Source organism: Periplaneta americana, chromosome 5, assembly GCF_040183065.1.
Source record: "Periplaneta americana isolate PAMFEO1 chromosome 5, P.americana_PAMFEO1_priV1, whole genome shotgun sequence".
In the NCBI taxonomy this organism is placed as follows: Eukaryota; Metazoa; Arthropoda; class Insecta; order Blattodea; family Blattidae; genus Periplaneta; species Periplaneta americana.
Genome location: NC_091121.1, coordinates 17,369,251 through 17,393,294, shown reverse-complemented (window position 1 = coordinate 17,393,294; position 24,044 = coordinate 17,369,251). Strand labels below are relative to the sequence as shown.

The window sequence follows — 24,044 nt, the reverse complement described above, 5'->3', positions numbered from 1 at the left end:
AAGGTGAAAATACATGGAAAGTAGAGGCGATAATAGAGTAGAAAATAGAGGGAATAATAATTAATACCGACAATGTGTTTTTTTTAGTTTAAATTTTATTAGTTTTATATTGTGCGCCATGGAATGAAATATGGACTCCGATGGTTCGTTTGTTCGCGAGACGGCGTCTCGAAGAGTCCGAGATGACGGTTAGCCAATGTTGCCAATTGAGCTATTTTGTTTAATATTATTGATAATTTTTTTTTTTTTTTTTTTTTTTTTGCCAACAACTTGTTTTGTCTTTTATTTGCTGAAATAGAGATTTAGAAACTTTTGACGCTAGAAAATAATGGTTTCTGTATTGAAAATAAGGAATGAGACGAATTTTGTAGTACTGTTTAGGAATTTTTTGTGATAGGTGTGTTGGCAATAATGAAATGCAGTGCAATGAGTGGAAAATGAATATGGCTGACTTTCGTGAGGTGCGTAAATTTATTGTGCTGTGTTTTTTTGAAACACAAAATGGATATAAGTATGCCAGGTAAGAATATTTGGGAAAATTTTGACCTGTGAGAGTTATAAATCAGTTAGAGGTACTTGAGAAACCGTTGAGTAAAGTTGAGGCATACAATAGGTAATTCGTATCGAGGTTTCTGGAGCAATGGGTTGTAATGTAATATTGATGAATGTATCGTAATTTCGCGACGATAACGTGTAATTTAATTATATGATGTGTAGATGACGTATAACTTAATTATATGACGTGTAGGTCTACTGGTCTATAGTTCGCCATCTTGTCCGTTTTGAGTGACTTGTGATATAAAATAGAGAATAAATTATTGCGGATTAACACATGTGGAGTAACGGCTAGCGCATCTGGCCGCGAAACCAGGTGGCCCGGGTTCGATTCCCGGTTGGGGCAAATTATCTGGTTGAGGTGTTTCCCGGGGTTTTCCCTCAACCCAATACGAGCAAGTGCTGGACCCCGGACTCGTTTCACCGGCATTATCACCTTCATCTCATTCAGACGCTAAATAACCTAAGATGTTGATAAAGCGTCGTAAAATAACGTACTAAAAAAATATTGCGGATTAATATTCTTGAAGATATAATGCATATAGTAGTAAATGCAGTTCCTGTATCTTGAGGTTTCATAGGTTACCGAAGATTTAAACGACTTTTGTCATGTTTCAGGACATTTTGGGGCAGTTTGAGAGTAGGTGTTTGATTCTGTGGAGTGACACAAAAGATGAGCATGGTAGCGAAGCTGCACTGTGAGAGGAGATGGGAGGCAACTGTGGACGATACATACATAAACTGGTAATCATGGATTACAAACTAATGTCGATATTTATAGACAGTAAATTAGCACAAAAAAAATGCATGTTCTATTATCAGTGCATATCTTGCTGTTTCATAGGTTGCGAAAAATGTAAGGCACTTGTAAAGAAATGTGATTGTCATATGTTCTATCGCAGGGTATTTTGGGGCAGTTGCGGACTGGAGGCAGCTCTGGGACAGGAGATAAGAGACAACTGTGGATCGAATATAGTCAGGAAACGTGCATAAACCGGTAAACATGAATTTGTAACTAGTGTCGATATTTAGATACAGTAAATTAGCAGTAATAATAATACAGTTACAGAAAATAGTTGAAAATTTAAATTGTGTGGATTTAGGTTTCTGAAGATGTGCATGTTCTATTAGCAGTGCATATCTTGGTGTTTCAGAGGTTGCGGAAAATGTAAGCCACTTGTAAAGAGATGTGATTATCGTGTGTCTTGTTGCAGGGTATTTTGAGGCAGATGTGGACTGGAGGCGGCTCTGGCACAGGAGTTGGGAGACAGCTGTGGATGAAATACCAGTCAGGAAACATGCATAAACTGGTAAACATGGATTACTAACTAGTGTCGAAATTGAAACATAGTAAATTAGCAGCAGTAGTAATAATAATAATAATAATAATAATAACGCTATACTGGAGAATTAGCACGGTCACTTTGAACCGTGCCATTACGTTTACCACCAAATTTAAGTAAATACACAATGTCACCAACATAAGAACATGACGTTGGTGTGTGGCGTAGTTGGCGGGAGAAATTTTTTCTCTCTCTGTCTACCGCCTTCGTTCTGAACATTATTGAGAGATAGCACCACTGTTAGCGACAATGTGTATTTGCGTAAATATTGCGAGTAAATTATGACGAGTGCCTTAGATGAGAGGCTCGGGACAGAAACAGTTTTGCTGTAGCGCATGCGCGGACCTCTCATGCAGTGGGAGCGTGATCCTTACTTGAATTTATTTTTGCGTGTACTTGCAGATTAAATGATTGAGATCCCTTCTTGCTCCGGTTACAGGCCTTGCATTTACGAAGTTATGTTATGTTAGGTTAGCTTAGATTACCTTAGCTTAGCTTAGGTTAGGTTAGATTAGCTTTGGTTAGGTTAGATTAGCTTTGGTAAGGTTAGATTAGTTTTGGTTAGGTTAGCTTAGCTTTGGTTAGGTTAGGTTAGGTTAGGTTAGCTTAGGTTAGGTTAGATTAGCTTTGGTTAGGTTAGATTAGCTTTGGTTAGGTTAGATTAGTTTTGGTTAGGTTAGCTTAGCTTTGGTTAAGTTAGGTTAGCTTTGGTTAGGTTAGCTTGATTTGATTCGTCCATGTAGTAGTTAAAATTATATAATATGACAGTTTTTGATTCGTAATATTGTTGAAAAATAATAGGCCTATAATGAAAGCGGTGAATAATTTCATGGTCCTTAAATTTTTTTTTTCGTAAAAGGCTAGGTATTTTTCTATAGGCCAGAAATAAAACAGCAACGCTGTCATAATTACGTACTTTACGCTTTGGCGAACATTAACCGGAAATTTAGTTTCCGTCATTTTAATTGTATTCCGTGAAACACACCTTTTTTCCTGTTAATTTCCTTGTGATAACCTAGTTTATTATCTTATTACATCTTCATTTTCTTTTAATGCATTCAAAAAACCGCCGTTGTACTACATAAAACCTTGAACTTGACTAATGGAGTGAATTATTTAAGAATATAGTCGCGAATTTGACTACCACCATTTCGATTATATTTTGTTTGATACGGCTCGGTACGGCGCGGTGACTAGTGGCCAGCGAGTAGGGTCGACTATCGATATTGGTCTGCCGTGGGTATTATCCAGTTGTTCCAATAATAATAATAATAACAACAATAATACAGGCACAGAATTAAATTGAGTGAATTTAAGTTTCTGAAGATTTGCTTGTTGTAGTAACAGTGCAGTTTGCATATCTTGCTGTTTTATAGGTTGCGGAAAATGTAAGGGACTTGGAAAGAAATGTGATGGTGATGTGTCCTTTTGCAGGGTATTTTGGGGCAGTTGCGGACTGGAAGTGGCTCTGAGACAGGAGTTGGGAGACAGCTGTGGATGAAATACCAGTCAGGAAATATGCATAAACTGGTAAACATGGATTACTAACTAGTGTCGATATTGAAACATAGTAAATTAGGCACAGAATTAAATTGAGTGGATTTAAGTTTCTGATGATTTGCTTGTTGTATTAAGAGTGCAGATTGCATATCTTGCTGTTTTATAGGTTGCGGAAAATGTAAGGGACTTGGAAAGAAATGTGATGGTGATGTGTCCTTTTGCAGGGTATTTTGGGGCAGTTGCGGACTGGAGATGGGAGACAGCTGTGGTTCAGATACCAGTCAGAAGATGTGCATGAACTGGTAAATATGAATTACTAAGTAGTGTCTATATTGAAATACAATAAATTAGCAGCAGTAATAATACAAAGACAGAATATGGTTAAGAATTAAATTTTGTGTATTTAGCTTTGTGAAGATTTGCATGTTGTATTAACAGTGCAGTTTGCATATCTTGCTTTTTCGCTAAACTGGAGAATTCCCACGGTATCTTAGAACAGTGCCGTTACGTTTAGCACCAAATTTAAGTAAATAGACAATCTCGCCAACATAAGAACATGATGTTGGTGTGTGGCGTCGTTGGAGGGAGAAATTTGTTTCTTTTCTCTCTCTCTACCTCCTTTGTTGTGAACATTACTGAGAGATAGGAGCACTGTTAGCTACAAGATAGGCCTATATTTGCGCAAATATATTGAAGTAGATTACGTGACTTGGATGAGAGTCTCGAGACAAAACAGTTTTGCTATATTTCTTTTTTTTATTAAATGTTAAGCACAGGAACGCCATTTCGTAATTTTATTTAAGAAACAAGGCAAACAAATTATCTTTGCATCAAAAACGGATGCTCCCTGGACCAAATTATCGTATTTTATAATTGTTTGAATGCAACAGAAGCCAGAAGTCTTGCACATGACTAATGCTGTGAATTATTTAAGAATATAGTCGCGAATTTTACTACCACCATTTCGATTGTGTTTTGTTTGGCAGGGCTCGGTGACTAGTGGCCAGCAAGTAACATCGACTATCGACATTGCTCTGCCATGGGTATTATCCAGTTGTTCCGCTTTTTTATAGGTTGCGGAAAATGTAAGTCACTTGCAAAGAAATGTGATTGTCATGTGTCCTGTTGCAGGGTATTTTGGGGCAGTTGCGGACTGGAACTGGCTCTGAGACAGGAGATGGGAAACAGCTATGGATGAAATACCAGTCAGGAAACTTGCATAAACTGGTAAATATAAATTACTAACTAGTATTAAAATGTCGTGCTTTGAAAGCTTTGTGTAGAACTTGGATTTGGATTATAGATTCTTTGTATAGGGTGATAGGGGTATGACTACATTAATTTGGAGAATAGAATCTTTAGGTTGCAAGTAACCAAAAAGTCAAATGTAATGCCTAATGAGTGTGTAAAGTTTGAATGCCACGTACGGTAAAACTATCGAGTATTGAGGCAAGATATGAATGCAGATGAGTCGAAAAATGATTGCTTTGTCATTTGTGGGAAAAATTCTTGTTTTAAAAACGTACAAAATTAACTTATTAAAAATGCATTTACAATGTGATGAAACTTTGAGGGATATTTTGCATCGCTGCACTTTAGGGTTGTTTGGCAAGTGTATGCTGAAAGTATGGTTTATGTTGACTATTACACTTTTACTACGTCATATTAATTTTGACCAATAAAACGGTACAAAAGGACGTCTTTCAACCAATCATGGCTGCTTAGGGCACAATTTTATCACATCCCTAGCATTTGTTTAATTTTATCGCGTCCCTAGCATTCGTTTATTTTTATCACTATCGTAGCATTTGTTTCTTTGTTTGCCAACATTTCAAACTGCACTGGTCTGGACGTCAAAAAATAGAAAATTAGCAAACCACTCCAGTCAATGCACAGCACTTTGAAATATGACTTCCATTGGCATTCAAGAAGAATTAATAAAAATCATTGGTCATAGCTATGCGTCTTCCCTGAAACACTTTTGAAATAATTGAAGACATCAATGAGTTCACTTCCTTTACGCACGTGTCCAACTGAACCACCAATCACTAAAACATTCAAATTAGAAAATTGTACTATCTATAATTGTTTCTTTTAAAATTATTCATGTCATCTTTGTTAATTAAAACATATCTTGTTTATTTCATCATCTGTAATGAAAACTTTTCTAACACTTGAATAATTTCAAGGGAAAAAATTGTTCCGGGGCCGGGTATCGATCCCGGGACCTCTGGTTGAACGTACCAGTGCTCTCCCAACAGAGCTACCTGGGAACTCCACCTGACACCGTCTCAACACTTGTTTATATTATTTAGGTTATGTTGTAGCTTCTGCTATATGATATTATGAATAGTCACGTATCAGAGATTGTTTAATAGTAAGATTTATTGAAAATCATCTGTCAAGTGATGTTGATTACTGGGATCGATATAATTGAAGTGGAATGCAACTGTTTTAATAAAAATGAAACTGAATCAACAAAGCCGTCTTGACCAGTAACCGTCCACAGAGTTCAGTGAAGATTCCATAGCTGGCACAACTGATAACAATAACCATAACACACTACTGCCATCTACTTGCGTAATATTTGTAATGTTGAGATGGTACAAATTTGAAGACAGTTTTGTATTTTCGTAAGTCAATTAATATTTTATATACTTTCTTCTAATTGTGTGATAGTCAATTAAATCCCACTCTAGTTTTGATTGTCTCTAGATAAATCAAAACCTCTAGTGAGATTACTGTGTCACTTACACAGGTCACAGCTGTGGATTTAAGACCTTTTGGAAACAGTACAATTGATTTAAAATTGTAAAAGAAAAGTTGACAGCTGCCTAGTCATGGATATTGTTTTCAATGCTGCCGAGATTTTAGAATTTGGCTGCTGACTTGAATATGTTTAGTTAATGTGGAACAGTGTTATGGTACAGTTGAAATCCATGTGCCTGCATACAATTGTAAAGGAAAAGACTATTTTGAAGTTTACTTAGGCTTTGGCCACAGTGCAAGCGGCAAGTGGGACAGTACCGCTTTCGAAAAATTGAGGAGTGAGTAGGAAAGAGCATTGGTGTGGCCATATAGCTTAGAGTCGGTGAGCAGTGCGGCGTGGAGATGAGTTCATGGCAGTGTTTGCTTTTAGGCAATTCTTATCTAGAAAGAAGAGCTTAAAATTGAAAAGGTAGGGAATTTTGTGTTCATCCATGTAATGAGAGATGTGAAACTCTGAGAATTTTATTGTTTGTATGGAGAATTAGGAACATTTCCAGATAGATTTTTGAAGTATACTCGCATGGCTTTTACAACTGTCAACTATTTTCCAAATAAAAACAAGCAAGCCATCAAATTTCGGAGATCTATCACTATTGCACAATGGCTAATCATTACATTAAGGTAAAATTATTTTAAGTTAAAGACACAGGATCATGCATTCTTTGAGCAATGATGCAGATAGGCTATACTGCATATACGAGGGGGATCCAGGAAATAATGACCTTTCACGCATACCTGGCGCGCAGCTGACTCCCCTTCCTTGTTTGAAGGTCAACTGGCTTCCTTAACATGTGTTGTCATAATGTTGTGAGTACTGGTTGCAACAAGTCGCCATTGTGCATTTTGTGTTACTTCAAAATGAGCGACGTGATTGATAATCCCGCCGACTGTGAGGTGAGGAGTGTGATTCGATTTTTGAATGCCCGACATTTGAAACCTGCAGATATTTACCGGCAATTGAAAGAAGTGTATGGTGATACTGTAATGAATGAAAGAAATGTGAGAAAATGGTGGGAAATGTTCAACAATGGGCGAACAAATGTCCACGATGAAACTCGACCCGGACGCCCATCACTCATCACAGAAGACCTGAAGACTAAAGTGAACGACAGAATCTTGCAAGACAGGCGCACATCAGTCGACGAATTGCATATTGCCTTTCCTGACATTTCTCGTTCTTTGCTTGGTGAAATTGTGTCACAACATCTTGGCTACCACAAAATTTGTGCACGATGGGTTCCACGGTAACTGAGTGACCAACACAAAACTCAGAGAATGGCCTCAGCATTGACATTCTTGATGCGATATCACACAGATGGAGACGCCTTTCTTGATCAAATTGTGACTGGTGATGAGACCTGGGTGTCTCACAACACCCCAGAGACCAAGCGCCAGTCATGTCAGTGGCATCATCCCTCATCACCCAAGAAACCGAGAAAATTCAAACAGACTCTCTCAACACAAAAAGTCATGGCTAGTGTCTTTTGGGATCGCAAAGGTGTTCTTTTGCTGGATTTCATGCCAAAAGGCACTACGATCAATGCAAATCGTTATTGTGAGACTTTACGAAAACTATGGCGAGCCATCCAAAACAAGAGGTGAGGAGTTGTGCTTCTTGACGACAATGCCCGCCCGCACACTGCTGCTTCAACTCGAGAATTGCTGGATCAATTCGGTTGGGAAATCTTTGATCATCTGCCCTATAGTCCAGACCTTGCTCCTAGCGATTTTCACCTTTTCACTAAGCTGAAAGACTTTCTGGGTGGTAGGCATTTCGGAAGTGATGAAGAGTTGAAGAAGACAGTGAACACCTGGCTTAATGAACTGGCGGCAGAGGAGTATAACACGGGAATTGTAAAGCTAGTGAACAGATACGACAAATGTTTAAATGTAGGTGGTGATTATGTAGAGAAGTAAAGGAAGCCTCAGTTATGTAACAGACTTTGTTTTTTTTTTTGTTTTTAATTATTACAACAAAATGGTCGTTATTTCCTGGATCCCCCTTGTAAATTAAATTAAATGAAATAAGAATAATCCTATAAATCCTTAAATTTTTGTGTTGATGGAATTAAGTTGCATTCATTATAAATAATTGCATGGGCTGCATCTTACATGGCAAAAAAAAGAAAACACATGTTTGTACAGGGTCTGGCAGAGAAACCTAACTGTTTTTAAATTGTAATAAGAAGTACACGGAATGGTTTATATTGAATATTTTATTTTAGAATTACAGTTTAACTCAAAGTATTTACTGTCAATACATTGTTTGAGCCTCAACAATAGAAATAACAACAGTTTGAAAGGATTGCGCATAAGTGCATGGAGTGGGGTGACTGCGAGAGAGAGAAGGCGGGACGGGACAGTGGCAGCAGTGACTGACCTTGATCACATGTTTTCACCATTTCAGTCAGAATGGAGCGCTGGTCGGTACAACATCGAGCTTTTGTAGTGGAGACATTTTTTAAAAACAACAGTTCAGTTATTGTGACTCAGTGCGCATTTCGCCAGCATTTTGACATTCATCAAAATGACAGTGTTCCAAGCCGCAATACCATCTTGTTGTGGGTGAGGAACTTTCGGGAAACGGCTTGTGCCACAAAGAAGAAACCACCAGGGAAACAGCATACTGTTCGAACCCTGGAGAATGTTGAACGAGTGTGTCACACTGTTCTTTGTAGTCCTAGACGTTCGGCAGTGAAACAGGCAAGTGCTCTAGGGATTTCTGATCGCTCTGAATTTTGCATATGGACTTCTACTTTCATCCATACAAAATTGTTACGGTGGAAGAACTCAGTGAGCGGGATAAGTGTTTGCTGTAATGAACTGCTGACTACTGTGAATGACCAGGTTCTAAACCAGCTTCTCATGACAGATGAGGCAAATTTCCACGTTTGTGGCTATGTGAATACTCACAACTGTCGGTTCTGGGCATCGGACAATCCTCAAGAGATGCATGAATGACCTATACACAGCGAAAAGGTTGTTGTGTGGTGTGGGATAGCGTCGTTTGGGATAATTGGTCCCAATTTTTTTGAATATGGAGAAGGGAGAGCAGTAACTGTAAATTCACAGCGTTACATCAACATGCTGCAGACATTTTTTGCACCCGAGTTAAGGCAACGGGGTATTGCAGATGTCACGTGGTTCCAGCAGGATGGAGCAACTGCTCACACCTCAAGAGCATCGATGGGCGAATTGAGAGAGATGTTTGGAGCTAGAGTGATCTCACACCGAGGGGACATTCAATGGCCTCCAAGATTGCCCGACCTCAAAGCTTGCGATTACTTCCTTTGTGGTTATCTCAAGAGTAGAGTGTACCAGGACCGACCAAGGACAATTGAAGATTTGAAGCGGAACATAGGACTGAAGTGGCAGCAATTTGTCCAAACGTTTTGCAGCGAGTAATGCGGAGTCTCCCATTGAGGATCCAACAATGTGCTGACAATGATGGACACCTTCAGAATACAATTTTCAAAAAGTAAAGCAGTTTATGCAAATACTTTGAGTTAAACTGTATTTGAAAAATGAAATATTGAATATAAACCTTTCTGTGTAGTTGTTATTTCAATTTAAAAACCGTGAGGTTTCTCTGCTGGACCCTGTACTTACGAAAATTTAACATTAGAAATAAACACAGTTTTGAATATTTTTCATTTTATTCATATTGGTTTATTGCTTTTAAAACTTGTTACAATACTGTGCTGTGCAATTATAATTTTTGCAGCAGAAGATACATGAAAAATTGTGCTTTGGACCACTGAAATGCTCTCTTGCCGTTAGGTTATTATTACTCAAGCTTCAGCATCTTCTCTTCATCAATTTGTCTGATTTGCATTTTTGAGCCCTTGGCTTTGGTGCTGAGGCATTCGAAAACATATTTGTCTGAAGTGATACGTTATCATCGCTGACAATTGTCTTTTACTTTCCCCCAAATCAGGGCTGTTTGGAGTCGATGGGATTTTCTGAAAGAAAGATTTCCTATGTTCCTACCGGAAAGGACGATGTCCTTCATAAACATTGTCAGGTCGAAAAACGCCCATAACGATGTAGCTGTTGTGCGACCGTCACTTAGGTCGCACTGATTGCTAGCCGGATGGCTACTGTGTTCGTCTTCTGCTCATTCTGGTCAGGATTTCTGACACCACCATTGTACACAAGAATGGAAAACTACTTTTCGGGAATAACTGAAGCTCTCAGGATACTATAGGAAACTACATGACTACTAAACTAAGTCTGAAAATGATTGCGTTATTGTACACTACTTGATTTATTCTATATTTAGAAAAATATACAAAGTTACTTACAAGGTAATTCATCAGATGACGCCATGCTGCTCAGATTCACGCTCTCGCCAGTCTTCACCAACTAACTAACTAACTGCTGTGTTTCCTTTCCAACACTTTTTTATGTTTTGGTACCCGTTTCCCGCCCGGGGTACCGACCACGCCATCCACCAAGTGAGATGGTCTTAAAACACTTTTGACTTGACGTACTTACAAATATCGTCTTAATCAATCATTTCTTATATTTAATTTTAATTTAATGACTTGTCACTATAATGAGATTACGCGCAAGAAATGAGTCCGAACAATGCGTGATATAATTTGACCAATTAAAATGCATGTGTAATCCTACTGGACCAATGGGATTGGGCCAGCAACGAGCTGAAGCATAAGAATACTTTTGTTGTAGGCAGTGATTTGACCACACGCCCGACAAGACTGTCTATATCGCTGGCTAAGCAGCTTGACTGTGTATTCTGCTGACACGGTTCCACGTTTCAAATTTAATATTCCACAGAGAAACGGAAATCATGTTACAGGGCGTTCTTTAGCCCTGGGGCATAACATAGTGATTCGAGAGCTTTGGAACCGCTTTGTATCTTTGGAGTACCTTCTCAAATTTCTCTTTTAAATTGTACAACTTATTTTTGCTACGTCTTGTGAAATAGAATGCAGTAGTGAATATTTAATGAATTAGTGATTAAAATATAAATATATTCTAATATTAGTGTTGTACCCACACCATCTCATTCTAGCGCCGAGATCATGGAAAGCATGGGGCTCTACCTCCATGCCCCCCCCAAGTGCCTTCATGGCATGTTATGGGGATACCTTTACCTTTATTAGTCTTCTACTATGTTAAAATAAGTAGAATGAACCGATTAAAGAATTTATACCACAACCAAATAAAGAGAAATTAAAAAAAGTGGTCAGTGATTACTAGGAATGTGTGGTTCTGTAATTGCTTCGTAACAAACGATGAAAAGCATGGTCAGATAAGGGGTCCTGATAAATTCGATTCCAGCTATTTTAATTTACATAATATTAGTACAGAATGTTGCTGGCGCAGACAAAAATTTTTTTAACCATTGATTTGGTGGGAAGAGGAAAACAGAGTGATGGAAGCATTTTCACAACTTTACACTTGTCAATTTGTTGGAGACCAACAGGTTCAATGTGCCTGAACCGTTGCTTACGAGATTACACAAGCTGGCGCATAGAGCTTGAAAAACGAGTCTGAAGTGGTTCCCTCGTAATGCCAATTCCGCCGCTCGGAGCGCTGTTCTGCCCTATATATTCATAGCAGAACACTTAAAAGACATTGACATTTGGGACATTTAAAGGACTCACCATTGCTTATTAAATGCTTCGTACAATATTTTATGGACAATAGACGTAATTTGCAAACTTCTACTCCTCAATTATATTACAATAAAAGGCTGTCATTCTTGATGTTAAAACATATTACATATAAACTGAGGGACTGTCTGCTCTGTACTTGAGTTCATACACCAAACATTTCCGGAAATAAATTAACTTAACATCTTACATATACGCACTATAGCCTACCCTTTTCACCTAATATTATTAATATTGTTATTAAATAAGACATTGCAACTAATTAAGGTACTGCATTATCTTTAATTTCCTTGAATTCATAATTAAGCATTTGCAAGAAGGCCTAACTTTTCCCTCTCTTTAAAAAAATACGAACGTCACAATAATTGAGAAGTATAATTATTACGCGATTTTTTCTTGCAGTGGTGAAAACATTTCTATAGGCCTATTGATTAATCTATTGAGCATAGTAATAGTAAATGCTGTAGTATTCTTTTCTGAAGCCAAGATTTTCGCAAGAACTGAAGTGCGACACATGTAAAGATGAGGAAATGTCCCTCTTTCTTTTGGGAAAACTTGTGAAGCCACTACTGGACAATATTGCCAAAGATATTTCCAGTAAATACGAAGTGATTAGGAAACTTAATCAGAAGCCCCTAAATAGAAAAGTGCTGAAAGTGCAATAAACTGGGCCATTTCTTAATTACATATAGAACACTGGAACTGACTATCTACAAGGACCCTCGTGTTATAAATATTATGATTATTTCAGATTGTGATACAGTTATAAGCGTACATTCCTAAAATTTAAAAGTAACAATGAGGATGCACTATGTTATAGGAAAGTTTTAAACGTGTACATTTAACTTTTTTATGAATGATTTCCTGATCAAGATTTTCATTAACTATGTGCCAAACTTTTGGACATCTGATCAGTATTTTAATCATGTGCTGGTTACAGTACATTAGATGTCTTCTTGAATATACCTGATGAGGTATGTATATGAAGTTTGTATCGTCAGTATTCAAGTAGCCTACTTATGTATGTAATTTTTATTATCTGTACAGAAAAAATTTAACTTACGTGATAGTATGAAGTAATCTCTCACGAAATAACAAGGAAGAGAAAGGTGCTTAAATTTAAATATTGAAAACAGGATGATAAGAAGAAAATAATTTTTACTTGCTTTCAATTATTAATGAAACCTGGCCACTCACCATTCGCAGTTGATTTCTATGGTTACAGGTCTATTCTTCATATTCTGTAGCTTTCAAATAATTTCTAAAATAAATATTACGCCTACTTAGCTCTTGTAAAACGAAATTTTCACTTTCACTTTCAACGGAACACTCACTTATATTCAGTTCTTGTATCTTGCAGTAAATTATCCATTTGTGATCATCTTTCCAATATAACCTCCCATTGAAACGACCACTTAAAATCATGAGCTAGGATTTATTATTTTAAAAACATTTCCACGTACGTACTGTTATAATTGTTATGAACCACAATACAAAAGACAACACTGTGAAATTGGATTAATTTAGCAAGATCAACATCAATACCGGTAGTATAAAATCACATATAGGCCTAGGCTATATTATTTCATTACTTTATGGTCTTAATTAGAAGAATTAATTTTGAAGAATTTACAAATATGCTGAATTAATTTATGACACCTCTTATAGAAATGTAAAAATATGTATGTACATTTTGAAACAATGGGTATAGCACCACTTGAAAATGTTGAGCACTTTAACAGTAACTTGTAAATTGTTCCATCACGTTGTCTATAGTGTTCATTTAATGTAGCACTTTTAGAATGAACGTGGATCACATACGTAAGAAAAAATGACGATGGAATGAGTCGAAGACATACAGTTTTCTTTAATTTTTAGCAAATGATGAAGTTGAATATATACTGTTACTTCATATCCTAACATAAGTAGAGTTGCCACCATAGATGTAACACCTCCGTAACACCTGAAATGAATATAAAATAAATTAATGTATTGGTAATGATACAAGAATAAAAAGAAATTAGGCTAGACATAACCTCACAAAATTACAAACAAATGCTAAAAAAAAAAAAAAAAAAAAACTTTACGTATCCGTATTTAATGAAACTAGATATTCTAGATATAATTTGATTCACACGATAACCACCTCAGCCTATTTCGCAGCAGCCATTAGTTACCAGTTTGAGGTGCATTACCTAATCTCATACTAACCTTGTTAAGTTCTCTTACCTAATTCACTGATATTTACGTAACAATACACAGGTCTAAAATACAGACAAATACACATTAATTACCTAATAAGTACAGCATGAAAATAATTCATTACTTTTGTCGGTATTTTCTAAAAGAGAAAGGGAAAACAGTAACAACATTATCTTCAATGTTTACATCACGTCGTCCACATTTTCATTAGGCCTATATCAGTAATGCTTGGTAAGTGAAACAATGCATAAAATTATTTTATATTTCGGGTCACATCATTCGAGAGTCGGAAAATGCAATTCGCCACTTTTAACATAGCATTGCTTGTTATATGAGAGAACTTTGACATTTACCTTAACCTATAAATATACGACCTGTTGGTACAGAGTTCTTCATATAGCAAAACACAGACAATTTTCGAATATAACTTAGCTGAACAAACTTCAAATAACACTGTAATATGCTTGGCATGTTTGTAATATTCGTACTCAATGAGTAATGCACAATTAATCGAACTATTTTCACGATGCACAATGCTTTGTAATGGTACTATTCATCATTTCATAGGGCAGAGAGGCGAACCTAGCGGCAGAAATTGTCATGACTCACAGAGACCTACTCTCGATCGTGCTATGCGCCAGCTTGTGTAATCACGTAAGCAACGGCCTGAACTATTGAAGTCACATGTAAAGGTATCACTTGTACTTTTTGGAGATGAAGCCTACCATCTAAAACTTTATCTTATGAGAGAACTAACGTGTAGAAGGGAAAATTTTAAGTAACGTTTATCTAATGTTCTAAAAATAATATATGGAATATGCTTTCGGAATATTGCGTGCCAAGTGGCGATTCATGAATAGAAATATTGACACAAATATGAAACGAGAAATGAGCCAGCACATATAATCTTCCATTTGAGAAAAAGATTGTAACAAACAATGATTTGCATCATCATGAAACAACTTTACAAATTGACAGAAACTGATCATGTGCAAACTCTTTAGAACTCAGATTGTAGGAATAATAGTTGCAGTGAATTTGCTAGATAAATAAGAATAACTTGACTGATTATTTGCATCAGTTGCAGATGTTAATATAACATTATAATTTGTACTTAATAGATTGTGCTTTTTCATAACAAAAGTGTCAATATTCTTGTACGAGATTGTAAATAATTACTTTTTACCTAATAGTTTTAATCGTATTTATTTGCATTAACGATGGGTAATCGTAACAATAGAAACATTTAAATCATATAATTGTATCTTTATTTCGGAGTTAGAATATGTTTATATTGTACAAAATACTGAGTATTTAACCGACAATATTGTACGAAGTATGATGGTGACAATGATAACAATAACAACAATAATAATAATAATAATTATTATTATTATTATTATTGTTATCACTTGGCATATTACAAAAATATTCTTCGTGTTTAGTAAAATTTCTTTCTACATATTCCTTGTCATGGAGAGGTTTTCGAAGTTCTTCTCTCTCTGTCATTCCACAGGAATATTCGGGTTTTCACTTCTTAAATGATAACTTGTTTCTCATTTCTTGGCAATTCATGACTTTCAATTGTGAGCGGCGCTGCTAAAATCTCAAACAAGAGTGAGTGGCCAGCGACATGTAGCATTGTCCTTGAACCAACTTCCCCTCCAAAATGCCGCTCTGCTCACACTATGGCCAGCTGCATTTGCTAACAGGCGTTTGTGATTCATCCATGCTGCCACTCAACGTGCCGCTTGCACTGTGGGTATTGGTAGAGCATTTTAATGTTAGTGAGGGGGTGGGTTATCAAATTAAGTCTCCTGGTATTGTGGAAATTATTTCTACCTGCGTGCAGTTCTGTTTAGTGAAATACTTTTTCTCGATACCTTATTGCAATTCTTGTGCTGCTGGTAGTGATAAAATGAAATAATAGAGGAAATATTGTATTTCGCATCTCTACTGAAATGTGAGAAATGCAAGTGTCGTGAAATTTTTGTTGGGACACTGGGACAATTGTGTGAAAGGAGGGATGTCTGTTTAGAGAAAGTTAATAGTACAAGTAATGAGGAAATAGAAAAAAAGGAATTGTAAAGTAAGATGTGACATTTTGAATAACACTGAGCTGACATTGTTGTGAATTTCTCCTGCAGATGTTTTGTCTGGCGGCCAGGGGATGACCACAGGTTTTGCTGAGACCAGTGGGCAAGATTGTTAAGGAGTGAAGCATTTCAAGAGGACATCAGAAGGAGTGGAAGATTTCAAGAGGACATCAGGAGTGAAGAATTTGAAGAGGACATCAGGAGTGAAGAATTTCAAGAGGACATCAGAAGGAGTGAAGGATTTGAAGAGGACTTGAGAAGTGGAGGATTTGAAGAGGAATGTCCTGAGCTTAAGGTCTGAAAGAATTATAATGCACAGTACATTAGAACAGATTATATATAGGGTGAACTCTAAGTATTGTAAAGTAGTATTCGGTAAACTTACATGGAAGAAATGAAATTTTCAGAGTCATATTTGAAAGCAATTGTCGTATGTTTCTTTTTTCGTTGCATACATGAGCTGCATCTATGCAGACAGCTTTACAGTGTTGTGCTTTGATTGGTTTGGATCAAATTTGTGTACATTTCATTTATCATTATAATAAACTCCTCTCTTAAAGTGACTGAGCATATTAATTGAATAGCTTTCCCAAAATAAATTTTTTTCTCGAAAAGGAAGCAGAATGGAACAAAATTGTATTATAAAATTGTTTGTTTTAAAGAACTGAATATCTTGAAATTAATGACATTACTTACGGTTCACCCTGTAGATGTAAGAGCACCTATAGTGGGCAGGACACTTATAGTTGACACGAATTTTTAGAATGAGTTTGTGTTTTCTTTTCGCAGCTATATCAACGTAATATTACATTTTACAGCTAGTTTAAATATGCTTCTCACGGAGTGCATAAATATACTTTTTTTTTTTTCGTCTGGAACTCTTAGAAACTATAGTTGAGAGGTGCTGTCAACCTTAAGTACCCGATGTATATTGAAGAAGACGAAGCATTTTTTTAGGTGAAACTATTGAAGAATATTCCCAGCAATTAAGAGGTGAAGCATGTCTGTTGGAGAAACATGCAGTGTGGTTTGATGGACAAATTGAAAACTTTGCAGGAAAATAATATAGCCTGCTCCATAGAGGATTCTCTGAAAGATAGTGAAGACCCTACAGCTACAAGAAAACATAACAGTAGATATGAATGTATTTTTTATTTTTGTTTATTTTATTGCTAGTAAGTTTGAAACGAATACAAGTTATTAAATAGAATGAAAGATAAGCTACAACCTCAAATAGAAGCACAGTCAGTTGAATCAGAACCAAGTATGGCTTTCACAAGAAACGGTTTTGTGTCTTCACTGTTTACTGTTGAAAAGGACTTCATTTTGACGTTGCCCTGTTGAAAGAAAAGCATCAAAATACCTCACCATAAGCATTAGAATATGTATTAAAAAAAAAAAAAAAAGGTAGGAAGGGAAGAAAGAAAGAGATAGAGAAATGTCAGAATCAGCATGTTAGGTGTACACACTCATGATCCACGGTAGGGAAAAAGATAGTGAATGGGGAATATAGGAGAAAATGCTTGTGATGCATGTTAAGAAAAACGTGCTGATGAGGCATATTATTAAATTAATGATAGGAGTCTGACATTGATGAAACATTGAATGAAAATTGTCCTGGTGAAATATGTTAGGGGAAAGAGGAATACATCGAGATTTACTTACCTCTGTATTGTTGAAGTAAAAATAAGGGTTGAAAAGTGTTAATGCAAGTAGAACAGAATTTGAAGGAGATTAAAATAAAATTTCTTGGATATATTTGAATGACATAATTGGGTATGTGGAGACTCAAGAGTGGACTATAAGATATCTTTAGAAAAAGCCAGTGAAAGTGAAGGAGAAATAATTAGATCTTTCTTTGTTTTATATTGGTGTTTTAAAGTATTTGTATTAAATGAATTAAAGTTGTTACAATAAAAGCTTAATAAGTTATATAAGGTGTTTTATTGTGTATTCCACTCATAATTTTTTGAGACTATAAAAAAAATGTGTCAATTATAGGTGCATGTTAAGAGATTATTGTTAAATGTATTTTTCAATATAAAAATATTGACACATATGTAGATTAAAGTAGGGATTTGGAGATGTCAATTTTTAAAATTGTTTCTTAGAGTAAAGTACAGTTGGAGGATAAAAAAAAGAAAACAGTACATGTTTCCTTAACATGTCGACTACTGGTGCTCTTACCTTGTAGATTGAGTAGGAAAGACAAAGTAGTTAGATATTGACTTACCATATGCCAGCTGATTGCGGTGAGATTTAACACCATGAGTATCCATAATGGTGTGCCTTAACGTTTGTGTATTTAGGTGACACCATAACTTTATTTACGTTTAATTGCTGTTCTGGTATTTATTTCTAATACCCTTCGTACACTCCTTTAATTATTTGCTATTTATGCAATGATGTTAATATTTGATCTTTGTAAATGCCATCTATAGCAGTGTCTACTCTTTGTATTGTTATATATTAATTGTATCCTAGTTTTTTTTCCATGGTCCTGTTTTGTCCATAAGCATGCAGTTTTTTTTATGCACCATTTACAAGTAGATGTAAAATTTGTAGTTATCACTATTCATGAATTTGTAGGTGCCTTTTAGTTTCTCTGTCACACTTGACTATATGCTGCTTTATCTATCGGAAGTATTTGCACTAGTGAAATCATTGATTATGTAATATTTATGATTTAGTAGAGGGACATCATTTTATTTTTACTAACATTTTTAATATTAATCTGGCTATAGGTTTCTATTAACGATTGAAACAGGAATCACCGTTTGCTACCTCTTCCATGACTGGAGTTGGATGATACTGGTGTAAAATAGAAATCACTTTACTAGGTATAGGATGGAAGAAAAGTAGTTGATCCATTTATGTAAACTAGTAAATATTGCCACGTATGGGCGAATCCAGAAATGCATATAGACCTTTGGGGAGGCCGAGACGTAGGTGGGAAGATAATATTAAAATGGATTTGAGGGAGGTGGGATATGATGGTAGAGACTGGATTAATCTTGCTCAGGATAGGGACCAATGGCGGGCTTATGTGAGGGCGGCAATGAACCTCCGGGTTCCTTAAAAGCCAGTAAGTAAGTGAATATGGCAATTTTGAGTTTGATAATTTTCATTAGGTTTTTGTTTAATCAAAATACAGTACTGTATTAACACTTGGTGTTTTTACTCACACATTGAGCTATTTGGACGTATTAATTATGCAGTGTATATTGTACTGTTACAGCACATTAGTGTACAATATAGAGAATGAAGTTAAATTGAAAAATAATCATAATATGGATATTTAAACACATTTTTGAAAATGGTGGCCATTCATTTTGATACAAGCTTCAGTTCTTTTTTGCATATTATCGCACTTAGACTATTGTACCTAATTGCAATTACCAGTTTTGTCCTTTGTATGGGTAACTCATGTTGAAATAATTCTGTACCTACTCTATAAAAGAGTACCTTACGTACTGTAAATTCAGTCTTCACTTCTGTCTGATCCGAAAAGATAAAATTACTGAGAAATGCTATGTCCTGTCCGTTCAAGTGGTTTTGTCGCAGGGTCGTAGAAAGGGGGGGGGGGGGAATCACGTGACAGTTAATTACTTAACGAGGCCCTTTTATTTAAGTTATTTTAAACACTTGTATAATGTTACGTAGACGTCCAATTCCTAAATTAATGTTTTCAGAAAAGAGCTAAGACAGCCCAGCTACTAGACTTTACAGAGGGGCGAATAGAAGCAGGTGGGGGGAAACTGGGATGTGATGTAGGCAAAAGGACGACAGTACTTGTGCGAAAATATGATTCAATATTGAAAACTCTTTTGTCACTGGAAAACGCCAACATATTTCTGGAATGTACTATACTCACTAACTGAGTACTGCTTATGCGCCCTCGGCTCTGTGTCGTGAATGGTTGGAAGTTTACTAGTAGAAGGGGTGGGAGTGAAGTACATTCAAAAACTCAGGTACAATAAAAATTGAAGTAAAAATAAAATGATGTCTCTGTATTTGATGTACAATTTTGACATTTTGTTTCTGATCTTTCTTCCACTTTGACTTTTACTTTTCACTATTCATTGGTACACTGTTAATATATAGTACTAGTCCTGATTGCTGTTTATTTCTACCATATTTTGATCTTTGTGTTTGTTACTATATATTTATAGTTGCATTTAATTTTCTATTGCTATTATCCCTTGCATTCTCATTGTTGACTTTGTGTAAGTACATTGGCTGGCCTTGTTCTTTTGTATCACGTACACATTTTTGATCAACTAACTCTTGACTCTCTTCTGGCAGTGGTGTTCCTTGTATCTGTGTTACTTATTTGATGTTTTGTGCTTTGTTGATGCATTTTTGAATATCTCCTTGCTCTTGTGCCCCTGTCTTGTCTGTTGACTAACCTCGGATTATCCCAGTGCCGGAGAAACTTTTTCTCCGTTCCATTACTCTTTCATTGTATGATGACGTAGAATATGTGCATGGAAATATTATATGTACTTCGGTACATTAAAATAATATATATGATATGCGTAAATCACTTCGTGATTTAAGATGGCGCTTATTCTGTCGGATCCCAGCCAACTAGTCACTCATTACGAGTGCACCTCAGCACATATGTGGACTTCAGTCCTATGTTCATAGACTTCTATGACGTAGTGCAGAGGGTGGCCACTAGAGGGAACCCAAGAGTTGGAACTTAAAACTGAGACGATTCTTCTGATGCCGGGGTGGGTATCCAGTGTGGCTTAGTGAATAAAGCATCAGCACATAGAGCTGAAAACCTGGGTTCAAATCCCAGCGTCGGAGAAAATTTTTCTCCGTTCCATTACTCTTTCATCGTATGATGGCGCAGAATATCTGCATGGAAATATCATGTGTACTTCGGTACATTAAAATAATATATATGATATGTGTAAATCACTTTGTGATTTAAGACAGCGCTTATTCCGTCGGATCCCGGCCAACTAGTCACTCATAACGAGTGCACCTCAGCACATGTGTGGACTTTGGTCCTATGTTCATAGACATCTATGACGTAGTGCAGAGGGTGGCCACTAGAGGGAATCCAGGAGTTGGAACTTAAAGCTGAGATGATTGTGCCCGACGCCGGGGTGGAATCCGGTGTGGCTTAGTGGATAAAGCGTCAGCACGTAGAGCTGAAAACCTGGGTTCAAATCCCGGTGCCGGAGAGAATTTTTCTCCGTTCCATTACTCTTTCATTGTAACCTTGGTTTGCCCTAGCTGATTTGTAGCTGTGTTGTTTCTCCCACTCTGGCCGTTGGTATGATTATGTATTAATGATAACTGAACTGCTGCTGTTCTGAAATATTTTGGTGACATCCTGTATGATATACCTAGTAATAGATTTGTTGGAACATAATGGTACGTCATAGTTTTTCCTTGTTTGTAAAAAATATTTGAAATTAGAATAGCTGCCGGATTTCATATAGCAGCTTTGTGAATATAGTTTATTGTTGATGTTCATATTTGGGAAATTTGTAACATTTTTCTGCTCTTTAGTGATAATGCAATAGGAGCAGGAAAGTTGTATCAGAGCTGGTTTTCTAGAGATTTTTTTCGTGAACATAACTGTATGTAGTTGAAAATATCAGCTGGCATAGTGTAGTGGAAAATGAAATGGTGCATGAGAGAATGCAATTGTGTTCTTTTCCAGGGGCAGTGAATTTTGTTTAGTGTATGATCTTGTTGTGTCTTTGTGATTGTAAATGACCATTAGCAGTGTGATTTGTTGGGATTATTGATATGAGTGAAATCTTTTGGAACGTGGTTGTAAATAGAGAATATTACTTGATAATTATGATATCTTGAATGAAGCAAGGTTTTCATAGAGAATTGTACATATTTCATTGTTGAGCATAATGTAATACAGTGTGATCTTTAAGTTGCTCCACAGTAGTGGAATAAGTGAGAACCCAGTAGATACGAGGAATGTAGTGTTAGCATTGAGCGGAATGAATCCTTCAGGAATGAGTATGAAACTCGTTTGGTATTGGGACAGTGGCAGACTGGTGTGAATGAATGAATATAGAGGAAACTGTAAAGAGAGAGAAAAGCAAATATGATATAAATAAATAATGAGAAGCAAGGGAATAATAATAATAAATTAACTTACCCATTCAAATAAGATTCAGAGTCCTCGATTGTGCTGAAGGCATAGATTGACACGTGTTATTTGATTATGAAACATGTAAATTAAAGATTGTTTTGTGACAGAATTTGTAGAATTTCTTATTGCCAATTCTAGGTCATGAATTATTTTAGGGTTGTCTTGATGTAGTGTCGACTTAGCAGCACCCGAAAAGAAATAATCGGGTGGAGTCAGATCAGGGGATCCCAGAGGCCATAGTTGTTGCGAAACTATCCTCTGTCTGAAAATGTCTCGTAAGAAATTAATCAACATGTGAGCTGTAACATTAACCTGTTGAAAAAACCATTTGGCAACTGTTCTTTAACTTGGAATAAAAGGAAAGAATATTGGAACAGTAAACTTCAGAATTGACATGTGATATAACACGATGACCAAATTCTGGTATTTTGGGAATTAATGTAATGTGTGAGGCTTCATCTGTAAAACACCATGGTGTGGAATCATTGTCAGAAACTGTTTGCAGTAATGAATACGTTTCTCGTCGGCAGGTTTTAATTCGTGCAGTTCTTGTTTCAGTGCTTTATGTGTCGTAATATAGGAAATGTTTGTCAGTGGAGTGAATTTCTTCAACGATTTTTAAGCTTCCTATCAGAGGTATCTAAAAGCTTATTTTCTGTTAACACAGGGGGGGGGGGGGGGCCTGCCACTGGTCACAGAATCTTGTACAGAATTGGTGTGACGAAATTTACTAATGAAATTGTAAATAGGAGCGTGATATGGTAATTTGGAGTTTAGAAACTGCTCTAGAAATTGTTGAACTTTTGCCGTGTATTGCCTGCCTTTTGTAAACACATTCTCCACTAGAAAAACATGTTGTTCTATCGTGAACATTTCAAGTCTGTCAGAACACACGTGTTACATTCTGGAAGACAGTCGGCACGACCGTTATCTGCAACGCTTGTCACAATGGGGATGTTGAAACAGTATAAAGTTCGTTGACCTCGGCCAAATCTTAACAGTGTTACCAACTGCTTTTTGGGTGCTTGACTGCAATTCTACATCTGCAGTACTGTGAAGGGACTAAAAGATCACATTGTATGTGTGGTGTGTGTGACAATGAATGATGTATGCATAATTTGGGGGAGCAGTGCAAGCGGAGAATGATAATTTGTCTTTGCTGCTGATGTAGAAGGCAATGGAGTGTCCTCGTTTCAGTTAAATGAGATTGAATTATGAGTTTATTTACTTAATGATGGGGAGAATAATTATTTGTTACTTTGGGTGAGGGTGCGAAATTACTTGTTTCTGTTGTAGGAAATATTAACTGAAATGAAAGTATTTTCATGAGTGAGGTGATTGTAAAGTGATTATAATGAAATGACACTGCTAATGATTATTTTTCATATTATTATATACATTGTATCTGAGTTGATACTTTACTGTATATACTCACATTATAGACACCAGTGGATAAATGTATGCAGCCCAGTTTGTGGCAGTAATATAGGGGAGTCTGTTCATAATGTAAGGATAAAATTTTCATTTGCTACATGTATTATTGGATGCACTTGTCATGTGAAAATTGTGAAAGAAAAGTTTGATCATTTAGGATAGGTGAGTTTGGAAAGTTTATTTTTATTTATTAGTTTATTATTATTATTATTATTATTATTATTATTTTTTTTTACTGTTGCAAGGAAAGATTACATAAATTGACAAAGATTGAATAATAGTATTGTAATACTTGTATATGAATATTCTTCAAAATTGGAAATAGCTTACCAATTTCACATTGAAATACAAATTACAAATTGTTGTA

General features: G+C 36.2%; 1 protein-coding gene across 3 annotated transcripts in view; it reads left to right on the top strand.

Annotated features, from left to right (window-relative positions):
- Positions 1 to 22,648, top strand: part of LOC138699486 (uncharacterized) — a 77,983-nt gene extending 55,335 nt beyond the window's left edge. Inside the window, exons 1-8 of one of the 3 annotated variants that reach the window (XM_069825408.1) lie at positions 432 to 520; positions 1,174 to 1,299; positions 1,458 to 1,552; positions 1,770 to 1,865; positions 3,333 to 3,428; positions 3,623 to 3,700; positions 4,530 to 4,625; positions 16,159 to 22,648. In XM_069825408.1, the coding sequence (XP_069681509.1) occupies positions 1,785 to 1,865; positions 3,333 to 3,428; positions 3,623 to 3,700; positions 4,530 to 4,625; positions 16,159 to 16,185 (378 nt within the window). In that variant the 5' untranslated portion in view covers positions 432 to 520; positions 1,174 to 1,299; positions 1,458 to 1,552; positions 1,770 to 1,784 and the 3' untranslated portion in view covers positions 16,186 to 22,648. Of the gene's footprint in view, positions 1 to 431; positions 521 to 1,173; positions 1,300 to 1,457; positions 1,553 to 1,769; positions 1,866 to 3,332; positions 3,429 to 3,622; positions 3,701 to 4,529; positions 4,626 to 16,158 lie in introns of those variants that run through there. The other 2 variants (XM_069825407.1, XM_069825409.1) reach the window with 2 other exon arrangements.
- The last annotated feature ends 1,396 nt before the right edge of the window (positions 22,649 to 24,044 follow it).